General features: G+C 46.8%; 1 protein-coding gene across 2 annotated transcripts in view; it reads left to right on the top strand.

The window, feature by feature from the left end:
* ST8SIA5 (ST8 alpha-N-acetyl-neuraminide alpha-2,8-sialyltransferase 5) overlaps nucleotides 1-13718 on the top strand; it is a 68915-nt gene that overhangs the window by 35539 nt on the left and 19658 nt on the right. For both annotated transcript variants that reach the window (XM_054986739.1, XM_054986738.1), the window contains one exon: nucleotides 6997-7089. In XM_054986739.1, the coding sequence (XP_054842714.1) occupies nucleotides 6997-7089 (93 nt within the window). The remainder of the gene's footprint in view (nucleotides 1-6996; nucleotides 7090-13718) is intronic.

The raw sequence follows: 13718 nt of genomic DNA, 5'->3' as shown, positions 1-13718 counted from the left end.
GCCCAATTCCAGGCCATTTGAGGCTGAATCGGGCCCATTTGGTGCCAAAATCAGCCCTCTATGAAGCATAGGAGCACTCCGGGGCCCATCACGCCACCCTGGCAGAATTCCTGCACTCCGCAGTGGGCTGATTTTGGCCCCAAATGGGCCGAAATCAGCCCGCTGCAGAGCGCAAGAGCTGTTTGTATAGCCTGTTTTAAAAAACAGGCTTGGTCGCTAGTAAACCAATAAACACGGTTTTAGTAATTTGAGATAGCTCAGCTGAGTCATATGGGAATGAATGGCCAAGGCTGATGGTTGATGCAACACTCAACTTGCTGATGTGCGCATGTGCCAAGAAAGCTACAAAGAACCCACGATCGCTGTTTAAATGCTACATCTATCTTCACCTTAGATTTGTCATTCCTAGATTTGGGCATGGCGGGGATGTGGAATGGTATGGTATAGCCCCATCTAGTCAGATCTCAGAAGCTAAACTTGGATGTGGGACCGCCGAGGAAGACTCTCTAGAGGAAGGCAATGGCAAACCTCCTCTGCTTTTGACTTGCCTTGAAAGCCCCTTGCTGGGATCGCCATAAGTTGGTTGCAGCTTGATGGCACGTGCATAGATTTGGGCATAGCTCTTCTTTTAGAGCTCAGTGAATCTAATGCCAGTGGCTGGCTGATGTTGGCAACCTTCTCAAGTGCATCTTTTGCAAAAAAACCCCGATAAGGTTGGTAGGACTCCTGAAAAAACGGCAGAGGTGAAATTTCCCACTTTTTAAAAATTCTTGCTAGGAAAGGCATCACCCGCTAAATTGCTGCCTGCCAGACACCTGTTATTTAGATTTTTATCCAGCCCGTTCCCCAAGAAGCTCAAGGCAGTGAGAACAGCTCCCTTATTATCCCCACCTGCGAAGTAGGTGAGGCTGTGGGCCAAGCTACACATGACGAATGACACTTGAACGGCAAGTGGATTGAGTGGAGGGCAAGTGAACAGGGAGAAATACCATTGCCGTTCAAGTGTCATTCGTCATGTGCAGCTTGGTCCTGAGAGAGGGCTGTTACCAGAACTGCTCTTTTATTATAATGGGGAATTAGCTGTAGCAGTCTGTAACTTAAAATTAAGCGCGGATCATAACCTATGTATACGGAGGTCCCGATCCCAGACACTCTAGTGAAAAAGAGGCAGACGACAAATAAGTTCCAAACACGTGTATTTAGTGTGGCGTAAGCCTAGCTTGCACAATCATACAAGGAACACACAAGATCTAGGAAATATAGAGTAGGAAATGCAGAGACGTTCGCATTAGCGGGTTCCCAACGATGATAAGGGAAATACTCACAATCCTGGAGCGAAGCAGAGACACAGCAGCGAGGGTGGCCCAATGCCAGCACTGGGACCACAGACGGACAGCAAGGAGGTCTGGATAGGGAATGGCCTGAGCACCGAGTGGTCTGAGAGACCAGCTTAAATACCCCAAAACGTACCCTGGGGCTGGTGCTGTACTTGGTGGTTCTCACAGATTAAAACAAAGGTTCTAATGGGTTACTGAATGGCTTGGATGGGCCACTTTAGTAATCAGATTGTGATAAGTGACACCTCAGGAAGAGGGGACAAAAGAGGGAGGGGGAAATCCAAGTGGGCTGAAAGGATGTTCCAGCGGACAGGGCTTGTCCTGATGTCATCAGCTTCTGGAATGCAGAGGTTTCTTTGAGATGCATTCTCTAAGTGCTTGGGATGGTCGGCACTTAGTTCTTCTCCGGGGCGGCTCCTAAGATATGCAGAGCGGGGCGAGGGGCTCTCGCTGCGGACGTGGTGTGCCCGCTTCGCCGAAATGGCTTCCCAAAGCAGTCTTCTTCCCGGGGTCTTCTGGCTGCCTGAGAACATGGATGCTGGCGGGGCATAGCTGGGGCTGGTTAGCAGGCTGCCCGGTAGCGAGGACAAGCTCGGCGACCTACCCGCGGGAGGCTCCAGGCAGGAACTGACCAGGGAGCGCCTAGCCAGGCTCGCTGGAGGTTTCCCCGGCAGGCGCCCGGCTGCTAGCAGCGGCTTGGGCCCATGTGAGGCAGGCTTCCATGGAGGCAGCGGGAACAACACTTTAGAACACAGTCCAAAGCAGGGAACAGGCACGGTCCGTGGCAGATGGCAATGCAGGCACGGGGCACACTTGTAACAGAGTCCAAACACACACTGGGAAGTCCAGATACAGGTCAGGGCAGGGCTGCCCAGAAAAAGAGTCCTTTGTGCAGCTAACCACACATGGAGTCAGTGAACTACACAGTCTATAGCAGCAGCAAGGTAATTGACACGCAGGCAGGAAACTGACACGTGTATCAGAACACACACGTGCAAAGCAATCTTTGGTGTAGCAGTAAAACAGCAATGCAGGAAACTTTAGCACAGTTCATGGCAGGCTTTAAAGCAGGGGAGGGGGCCTACTTGGCAACAGGGCGGCTGGCCTAAACTCATGGAACGAGCATCACAGCAGGGTGGGGATTTAGAGGATCCCTATGACCACCACCACCACCACCACCACCGATTTATATACCACCCTTCAGGGTGCAGAGTGGTACGCTGCAGTACTGCAGCCCTAGCTCCGCTCAGGAAGACTGGATTTTGAAAGTTTTGAATATGGCAGAAATGGACAAATTAACAAGGAAATTGAAAGAACAAGAAGAGTTGGACTATACATTAAGCTGGGAAAAATTTAAGAAATATGTGGGAAAAAAGTGGGTCATGAAGGGGAAATTGTGGTCTTTGGAGAAGTAGGGGAGATAGAAACTTACTTAAGCTTAAAAAGGGGTATATTTTACTATATGTTATTGGATTAGTATAGTATATTTACAGGGATATGTATGTAATTTTGTTTTAGTTAGTTAGCATATGTACTTATTATTACTTATGTAATCTTTATATTTTTAACTAAGACAAGTAATATAGTTAGAGTAGATAGTAGGTATAATATAGATATATACTATATTAATATTATAGATTTTAAGAATTTATATGATATACTTTTTAGATTAAGTTGGGTATGGAAAACTGCTGGGAGTCACCAGAAAAGGGGGGGGGGAAGGATGGGGAAAATGCAACGGGGTGAATAATGAGAATGATTTCTATGTTTATGTTTGTAAACCCATCCAATAAAAATTCTTTAAAAAAAAAAAAAGCTCCGCTCATGACCTGAGTTCAATCCTGGCAGAAGCCGGGTTCAGGTAGCCGGCTCAAGGTTGACTCAGCCTTCCATCCTTCCAAGGTCGGTAAAATGAGTACCCAGCATCCTGGGGGTAAAGTGAAGATGACTGGGGGAGGCAATGGCAAACCACCCCGTAACAAAAGTCTGCCAAGAAAATGTCCTGATGTGACGTCCCCCCATGGGTCAGTAATGACTCGGTGCTTGCACAGGGGACTACCTTTACCTGTCTACCTTCGGGGCAACTTAATACCCACTCAGATTGGTTTACGAAGTATGCTAGTATTACCCCCACAATAATCACCCTGTGGGGTGGGTGGGGCTGTGAGAGCTCTGAGAGCGCTGTGACTGGCCCAAGGTCACCCAGCTGGCTTCAAGCGGAGGAGTGGGGAATCAAACCCGGCTCTCCAGATTTGAGCCCTGCCGCTCTTAACCACTACACCAAACTGGCTAGAGCTCTCAACCTTTTTTAGCCTGTGGGCATTTTTGAAAATCTGGCACAAGATGGTGGGTGCAGCTACAAAATGGCTGCTGCACATGCACAGAGAAGCCCAAGTGCAGGGGAGAAGAGGGGTAATTTTAAAAAATACACTGGGAAAGAGGACTAAAAGAGAATAAAATCAAGACAGGGGAGGCAGCTGCTGCTGCTGCAAGAAGCATTATTTTAATCTGTGCAGCCAGTCGGATCTCCAGTGGCCAATCAGAAGCCTTCCTGGGCAAGAGCCCCACAGGGCCACACACCCACTTTCTAAAAACACTTGATGAGTGCCAGGAAAGTTGTTGGCGGGTGCCCATGGGTGCCCTGTTGGGGAAATGCCCTAGACTATTGGGTCCATGTTGGCATTCTGGAACTAAAGGGCAGGAGAAATGCCAATATAAAAGGTTGACCACCCCGTCCCAAAATATGCACCAGGTGGACTATCCTGATAGTTTACGTCCAATTCTGTTTTGTTTAAGCGACATTGCTATGTCTGCTGTTGGCTCAAACGCATCACTGCGGTAATGGACACCAGTCCAGATTCCGAATACCAGTTCAGGGTCTGGACTGCTACTGCTCTGTTGAATGTCATGTTGCTGAATCGGGCTGATTAAGACAAGCAGGGAGGGCAGATTTCCTGCCTCTTATCCGTTTGGGTTATTTCTGTCGCTTGAAAGGCCTGATCTTGCAGCTGCAGGTTATTACAGCATTCCGAGGAGGAGTCCGGATATGCCAGAATTACTCTTTGCTGGGAAGAAACAGCTCAGGGAGCTTTTTCCAAGGGCAGTCCAGTCTGCTGCATCTTGGAAGAGAGAGGCCTGCCTGAATCTTGACAAGCTGTCTTTGCTAGTCAGTTACAAGGGAAGCAGTGGGTAGAGGAGAGCTGGAAAAGGCGGCCTATATAGCTACATGGCAATTCAGCGGTATTCTTCAACGCCCCCTTCATGCCGAGTTAACTGTTGTGGGATCTCAATAGCACAGAACACAGAAGAGCTTAGATCTCTGCGTAGGTCAGGGATTGCAGCCTGGAGGCCAGATCGGCAAGTGTTGACGGGGCAGGAAAAGTGGGTGGTCACACCATAGCGCCTTGTGAGTGCGACACAATGGTTCCTCCGTGAAAAGGAAAACGGAGACGCCAGGGAAGGAATATGGCTGCAACCCAGCTGTATTATCTGTTGCAGGAGACGTTGAATTCTCGAGATGCATTCTAGTTATCAAAAGGGTAGCCAGTTTCTAGCCTATAGGATGAAAGATAAAAAGTGGGCCATTTTTGCTCACTTTTTGCTCAAGTGTGTAAAGAAGCGACCCGGGAGGCTCTGGGCTTGAAAAGGGGGGGGGGGTTAATTTGCAAACAGAAGTTTAGCCCTCTCTGGAAGTTGCACGTCATGCACTGGAAGCCCAGCCCAAACATTGGATCCTTTTCGATGGAATTTTCAGTGCAGCCCTAAGCGAAGTTACTGCAGTCTGAGCCCCAAGGATTGCCCTGTTCTTTACCCAAGTTGTGTGAAGTTCTCAGATCGCAGCCTAGTTTATTCCTTCTGAATTTTTATTTAATGAAATGTTTGTGCTGGACATAAGACGTTTAAAAAGCAAACCTGTACCTTCCCTGCTGCTGTTCCTTCTGGCTGCGTCTGGTTTTTTTGATCTGACCATCTGGGTAAATAGGAAACAATCAACGGGAAAAATCGCTATGACTTGGAAAACCTGTATATCTCCTCCTAAAATTGGCTGCCACTCCCCACCCCCCATCCCTTTCTGGCTTCTGGGCCAAGTTTCTGAATTTCTTACCTTCCTGATTCCCAGAGAGCTGATGATCTGGGAAAATGTGGACCTGGATCCCTCTGATTTAGGACTGGAAGGCAGCCTGGCCTGGGAATGACAGACAGTAGCCTTCAAGATTTCTCAGGGTTTGCCTTGTATAATGCCCTCTCCCCCATCATTTGGGAGGGAACCTCATGCAAAAGGAACTTTCCTGGGAGTAAAAGCCGTTGTAATAACAATAATAACATTCAATTTATATACTGCCCTTCAGGACAACTTAATACCCACTCAGAGCGGTTTACAAAGTATGTTATTTTATCCCCACAACAACAATCACTCTGTTAAGTGAGCGGGGCTGAGAGAGCTCCGAGAGAGCTGTGACGGACCCAAGGTCACCCAGCTGGCTTCAAGTGGAGGAGTGGGGAATCAAACCCGGCTCTCCAGATTAGAGTCCTGCGTTCTTAACTACTACACTAGCTGTCCTGTATGAAAAAGGAGTTGCTTTTGAGCAGGTCTCTTAGACTTGCTCCCAAAATTAGAGTCTCCTAGGGGCCAGTTTGGTGTAGTGGTTAAGAGCGGCAGGACTCTAATCTGGAGAGCCGGGTTTGATTCCCCACTCCTCCGCTTGAAGCCGGCTGGGTGACCTTGGGTCAGTCACAGCTTCTCAGAGCTCTCTCAGCCCCACCCACCTCACAGGGTGTTTATTGTTGTAAGGAGAATAATAGTATACTTTGTAAACCTGAAGGGTGGTATACCTGAAGGGTGGTATATAAATCGAATGTCGTTGTTGTTGTTGTTAGGGTTTGGGGTTTCAATAGAACTCCACAACAGGGAAGAGACTGGATGACGAACACACTTTCGTGATCTGTTTATGAGCACCCAGAAGGACTTGGCTGTTCTCTTCTGGAATGCTGGACTTTGGCCTAAGCATAAGAACAGTTCCCCAGGTCTATTCCTGCATAGTTCCAGAATTTTGCATTCCGTTCTTCTGGAATTCAAGTTTAGCAAAAAGAATGTCTAAAACTAGTTCCAAAATTGGAACACGCGTTGTACCCCACATGCTTTTTGTTTCCACTGATCATTTACACCCCCTCCCCTTTCTAGTCAGTTTGGTGCAGTGGTTAACAGCGCGGGACTCTGATCTGGAGAGCCGGGTTCAATTCCCCACTCCTCCACTTGAAGCCAGCTGGGTGACCTTGGGTCACAGCTCTCTCAGAGCGCTCTCAGCCCCACCCACCTTACAAGGTGTTTTGTTGTGGGGGTAATAATGACATTGACTTTGTAAACTGCTCTGAGTGGGTGTGTCATCCTGAAGGGCGGTATATATGTTGTTATTGTTGTTGTCATCGTTGTTGTTGCTATTATTATTAGTCCCATGTTAGTGATATGCATTTGGAAAGTCATAAAACAATGCAAAAAAACCCTTTGTATGGTTAAATGTATGGAAAGAGCTGGTGTGTATTAGACTCAGATTGGAGAGACAGGCTCAAATACTGATAACTGCGCAAGTGGCATCTGGCTGTGCATGCGAGGATGAGGCTGTTGATAAGTTAGTTTTTCAAAATCTTCTTTTTCTTTCAGATACTTCGAATTTTATGAAGGCCCGTTTGACTACAACTCCACAAAATGCCTGGAACTGAGGCAGGATATCATTGAAGTGAAGGTGCTCTCGATGTAAGTAGCACCTGGCACTTGCTTCCCTGGGACAGCATTCACATGTCAGTGCGGTGAATCCAGCCCTTATCCTTCCACTCCACTAAGCAAAGTTTATTTATTAGTTCATTTAAATATTTATACCCCACCTTTCCCGTCATGTCACCTTTGATGACTTCCACCAAATGAAGACTTCCTCTAACCAGGGCTCATTTCGAGGGGGAACGCAGGAACGCAGTTCCGGCAGTTCCCCAAAGAGGTCACATGTCAGGTGTCACCCCCCACCTGTCTCTTGGCCATTTTGGCCCCATTTCAGCTTGGATTGGGGCTGAAGCAGCCCAGATCGGGCCTCTGATGGGTTGTGGATCAGTCTCCCACTCAGCAGTGGCCCGATCCTGACCATTTGGGGCCCCTTTTCGGCCATTTTCAGCCCTTTTTTTGCCATTTTGAGCCCAATTTTGGCCCTGAATGGCCAGGATTGAGTCTAAAACAGCTAGGATAGGTGATGTCAGGGGGTGTGGCATATGCAAATCAGGTATTCTAACGACACACTTCTGGTGATGGCAAGGGGCGTGGCATATGCTAATAGGTTATGCTAATGAGTTATGCTAATGAGTTCCTCCAGCTCTTTTTCTACGAAATGACCCCTGCCTCCAACTATATGTCTTTTCCATTGGAGGAAGAGACAGTTACTTTAGAGGAGACCTCCTGAGGCTGGAGGATGGTTGGACGCACCCTAGTGCGGAAGATATCACGTCATTTCTATTTTTAATTAGCAAAATAGAAAAGTCATACATAAATAACTAGTAATTATTATTGAGGAGGGGTTGTGGCTCAGTGATGGAGTACCTGCTTGGCATGCAGAAGGGCCCGGGTTCAATTCCTGGCATCTCATATTAAAAGAACCAGGCAACAGGAGATGTGAAAGACCTCCCCTCTGAGACCCTGGTGTTGCAGTAGTATAGATTAAAGCACATTGCAGTAAGCAATACTAAGCAATACAAAGTAATACGCTTGTATTCTAGGTGAACTTCTAAACTTTGCATGAACTCTCTGTGTGTTTTTTTTCCAGAATGTTAGGTAACCAAAACAGGTGTGCTTTCATCTTTGACAGCCAAAATAGTGGACTAATGTAGACTAATGTAGTTTCATAGATAGTAGATTAATGTTCTTCTGTCAGAGAATGGACCAATGGTGATCTACCAACTTAGCTCTTTCTGTCATTTCTCACAGATTTATGGTTTTGTTTTGGAAATTGGATATAACGTCATTTTTTGGTTAATTAGAAGGTTATACAATAGAATGTATGAATATCTAATGAAACATCAAACCAATCATAGTTTGTTTATGCTATCACATGAAAAAGATCTTAGATATCTGCATGATAACCTATACAACATGCAAATTCAGATACTATATTAGAATTCTGAATGGAAGAAATCTCATGAGAATTTAGGTGAGTATCTTATCTTTGCATTGTAATGCATTTCATAGAAACTCTGATCGCTTTAAACTTAGAGTTAATTAGGAAATGCTAGCAAACCTAATTCTTATTGCCTAAATATGTTCTATTTTTGTAGGATTTAAATTAATAACCATATATATTTTGATATCTTGCTTCATTAAGAAACTGAAGTGTAATTTTAATAAAGGAAATAAACTCTAGAAAGGTGTCTGTGTACCGTGATGAGAAAAGGCATTGCAAAAAGGACGCTATATAAATAATGTAGTGATAAGCAGAATTGATTCAAAGAGCAGTCCTGTTTGACAGGCCTTAGTAATTGCTGAAAGCTATCCAAGAGTCAAAGATCAATCTTTCTTTTGAGATAGTAGGATCTTTAGTAATGTGTGGATAAGAGTCCATTACTCTGTAGTTACTGCCAGACTGAGTAGCAGGGCCGGTGCCAGGCTTTCTGATGCCTGAGGCTGGGGGCAGCTTCAGGGCTCTTGTGACCCCTACATGATGATGTCACTGACGCACCCGCCCGACGTGATGACATCACTGCATGTGACATCATCACGCAGCATGCCGCTGTGAGCTGCCCCATTGGCGTGGCAGGCAGCTGGGACGGCGCACGGGTGGCCTCCCAGCCCTTCCACTCAGTTGCCCCACACTGCCCCGGCCGTCTGCCGCACCTGGCCAGCAGTTGTGTGTAGGCGGTGGTGGCAGCATGGGGCAACTAAGTGGGAAGGCTGGGAGGCTGCCCGCTCAGACTGCCCCAAGTTGCCGCCGCCAGCACACTCTCCCAGCCGGGCGCAGCAGCTGCAGGCCAGGCACAGCAGGCAGCCAGGGCGGTGTGTGGGCGGCTTCCCAGCCCTCCCACTCAGCCGCCAGTGGTGCTGCCGCCAGCTCCGTGGCACACGACCCTGGCACCCCCTCTAGCGCCTCAGCACTTGAGGCAGCTGCTGGACCCGCCTCCATGGACGCACCGGCCCTGCTGAGTAGACAATACTGACCTTGATGGTCTAATGATCTGATTCAGTATAACGCAGTTTCATGCATTCCTCAGGGTTTGTGGCTACAGGCCCAGAGTACGTTTGCGGGGTTTTATTGATTTGTACAGGATATAATTCTTAGAGGGTTTGTACAGGATATAAATGCAGGACAAGCTCAAAGTATTTTGCCTCCCAAAGCAAGGCACACCTCTCACTTTCTGGCCTGAACCACCACCGTTAAGGTCCAGAAGAATCCCTGTAGCATTGCTGCTATTGAATGGCTTGAACCCTGTTGACAGCATGGGCCCAGGAGTGGATGTCAGTAGCCTTTCATGCTGCTGGTGACTTATCTATTTTATTTATTTATTTATTATATTAGATTTTGAGTCCGCCCTCCCCACCAGGCAGGCTCAGGGCGGAGTACAACATTTCAATTTACACAAATAACAGTTAAAAACAGATAAAACATTATACAAATAACATTAAAACAACTTTATACAATAAGTACAATACAGCTTCTCTTCACATGGCGACAATAAAATACTACATTTCAGGGCCTAGCTCATATATAAGATCATATATAGGGTGGTGGACAGATCTTTAGTGTGGCCGGTAGGGGCCCAACCTAGCCTCCACCATATGCCTGGCGGAACATCTCCATCTTACAGGCCCAGCGGAAAGATAATAAATCCCGCCGGGCCCTGGTTTCCTCAGACAGAGAGTTCCACCAGGTCGGTGCCAGGACCGAAAAGGCCCTGGCTCTGGTCGAGGCCAGGTGGGCCTCCCTTGGGCCAGGGACCACCCACAGTTGTTTATTTATTGAACAAAACATCCTCTGGGGTACATATGGGGACTAGTAGAACTAGTGGAGCCCCTGCGTCCATTGGCATTCTCCTTATTATGGTGCCCCAAACAATTGCTTGAATGGGTCACCTAGAGAAACAGCCCTGTATTTATATCCCACCTTCTTTTGGGTGCAGAAAGTACCCTCAAAGTGTAAAAAAGACAGATTGTGAAAGTAATAGCTTGTCACAGTGATTAAAAACCATACCACCGCATTGCAGTAGAAACATCAAAAGACACTTTTATCAAGGATGGAGAAGATCCAGTCTGGTTTATTGGCCCACGCATGTCAGTCTTCTAGACCGAAGGCCTGATGAAACAAAAGTGCTGTGACCGTCTTCCTAAGAATCAAACAGAAACGTCCTCCTAAACACGCCTCATGGGGGAAGGGGTGTGTGATGGTTAGCCCCTGGTTGTCACCCTTTTTGTGCTATATTGTGACAGTGGCTTGAGCTGCCACTAGTTTTATTTGTCGTGTAACCCTGATATGATGGGAGGGAAGAAGATGGAGAGAAAGCTGAGGAGAGAAAGATGGAGAGAAAGTTAAAAACACAATCACTGACAGGGGAAATTACAGCTTTTCCTTCAGACAGCGCTGCTCAGCATTTAAGGTTCAATTATAACCTTTTTACCGCAGTTGACTGGCTTCTATTCTAGTACTAGGCAGCTGTTTTAAACTTTCAGAGAAGCTGGCCTCAGAAACAGCACCAGAAAAATTAGATTTTAATCTAGCCCTTCTAGTTATGACCTTACTGGGTAGTTCTATGTTGTCTAACGTCCGTCCTAGAATTGCTTCTGCTCTGTTTCAGCATTTCTTCAACTCTGTATCGGATTTTTGCTAATGCTATGCCTTTGTAAACTTGCATTTATTTACCCTGTGGAATTGTTTATTGAAATGTCCTTGATACTAACTGTGCTGATATCACACTATGTAATCTGCCTTGAGTCTCAGTGAGAAAGGTGGACTTATAAATCACATAAATAAATAAAATAATAAAAAATAAAATAAAAAGCTCAAAAGACTCTGCTTATGTTCTTATCCAGAGCTGCAGTATACCTGTTCTAAGGGAAATTTATCACTTCTCCCCTTTTTAAGTTGAGGTGGCTGGCTCACTCCCCTCTCGTCCAGTTAAGTTCCAGGGGTTCTGATTGACCAGGTAGTATTTGGGGCTTGCTTGAGGGTAGAATCCCTAGTATTGGTTTAGAGTCCGGGAAGATAGGTGAAACTTTGTGGTTGATTGCTGCAGGGGAATTTTGGTGCTACCACTGAAAAGGTCCTGTGACCCCCAGCTTGCAATCTGCGACCAGTCCTAAGCACATGAAATGCACTTATGTGTGGTTCTTTTATTGTGTTTTGTTGATCACGGTCTTCTAAGGATTTGCTGGCAGTGAGAAAGAGGAAGAGGAAGGTACTTCTAAGAGAACCATTGCTCAGTTGTAGAGCACGTGCTTTATACCTGAGGTTCCCAACCTTTGGGAGCCCCTTAGCACCTTTGGAATTCTGACGCAGGATGGTGGGCGCAACCACAAAATGGCGGCCACAGGAGGTGGAGCCAACCACAAAATGGCCACCACAGGATGCCAGAGCCCAAGTGCAGTGGACAAGAGGAGTAATTTTTAAAAATGCAGCAGGGAAGAGAAGCGAGAGAATGAAACCAACACTGTAGTGGCAGCTGCCGCAGAAACAATATTATTTTTGATCCAGAGGAGTTTACCGTGTTAGTCTGTAGTTGCAAAATAGTAAAGAGTCCAGTAGCACCTTTAAGACTAAGCAACTTTATTGTAGCATAAGCTTTCAAGAACCACAGCATGCATGCATCTGACAAAGAGAGCTGTGGTTCTCGAAAGCTTATGCTACAAATAAGTTGGTTAGTCTTAAAGGTACTACTGGACTTTTTACTATTTTGCAGCTACAGACTAATACGGCTAACTCCTCTGGATCTACACTAGAGATGGGCATGAACAGAAAAAAAAAAGAACATAATGTTCATTGTTCGTTGCCATCCACGAACAGGGACTCACAAACAACCATGAACATGGCCCTGTTCACGAACATGTTTGTGGTTGGCTGTTCGTGGGGGCCATCAGGCTCTCCTCTAGCCATCATCCAAGTCAAGATCCCTACTGCACCACTCCCAGAAACCTGACCTGAGCAGGCACCAGGAAAGGTACCAATAGTAAATAATAGCTTGGCCCCAGAGCCTAGCAGCAGCCCTGGAACCTGAAGGGGTAGATCCATATCCCACCACACACAAAGAAAATTCAAGCTCCAATGCACTCTCCCTGTCTCTCTATCAAAATGCCAACAGCAGCAGTCTCTCTCCCTCTCCACTGTCTGCAAAGACTAGCCAGAGCTGGGAGCCCCCTCCCTCCCCCATGGTCTTTGCTTTCTTGTAACAAATTTGGAACTCCACACTTGAAAGGAAGACCTGCCTATCAAGCTAAGTTGGACTTAGATTGGGGTTTCCAGGACAACAGCAGGAGTTCAGACAGAGTTCAGACAATCCCTGCCTAAGTTGCCAAGGGAATTGATTGCAGGTGCCAGACTGTCTGGCTTGACGAACCACAACGAACAAGGCTTGCAATGACCACCTGTTCATTTAGAATGGGGCCTCCCGAACAGCTTGTTCACGAACAGCAGATTGGGCTGTTCTTGGCTTTTTTTTGTTGGTATTGCTGTTCGTGCCCATCTCTAATCTACACCAGCCGGCCCCTGGTCCCACTCACCTGGCTGTCCAGAGGGAAGGAGCCCATGCTTGCGCTCCTATGCTCCTCCATTGCACTAGTGGCGGGAGAGCTGCAGGTCATGCTGAAGCTGAATTGAAGGTGATTTCTATAGAGATTGGCTTCTGCACGCCCAGCGGCTCCGTCGCACCAGAAAATGATGTCATTTTCTGGCGTAATGAGGGAGTGCGGGAGCGCACGCACACTTGGTGTGTGAGGAAGGTAGGTACTTTGCTGCCCCCCCTGTGCCCCTACTTTGGCCTCTGGGCCCCTTAGCAACCCTAATTTACATCTATGTTTCTGTGCACCCCTCCCCAGCTCAGGTTGACTTTACTGGCTTCGTTGGAGTCGTGGCAATTAATGTGTAGATTGGCAATGTGTGGATTAACAATTAATGTGTGGATTGGCACCCCCAGTGCTGAGTCAGCATGTCTGAAACCTGCCACACACTCTGTTGAGAAGCACCCCTGATTTGCACAGTTGCCACCTGTTTTTCTAGCTTCCTTCTGGAATTCATTTCCCTCCATTCTTCTATTTTTCTCCCTCTGGGAGATTTCCCAATTAACATGCTCCAGTGGTCTAAAGTACAAAGTGACCTAATTTTTTAATGGTGACTTATGGGAAATCTTAAACCGTGCCTGTTTTGA

Source organism: Eublepharis macularius, chromosome 8 (assembly GCF_028583425.1).
Source record: "Eublepharis macularius isolate TG4126 chromosome 8, MPM_Emac_v1.0, whole genome shotgun sequence".
Taxonomy (NCBI): Eukaryota; Metazoa; Chordata; class Lepidosauria; order Squamata; family Eublepharidae; genus Eublepharis; species Eublepharis macularius.
Note: the sequence above shows the minus strand (reverse complement) of the source record. Positions and strands in the feature narration are given on the sequence as shown.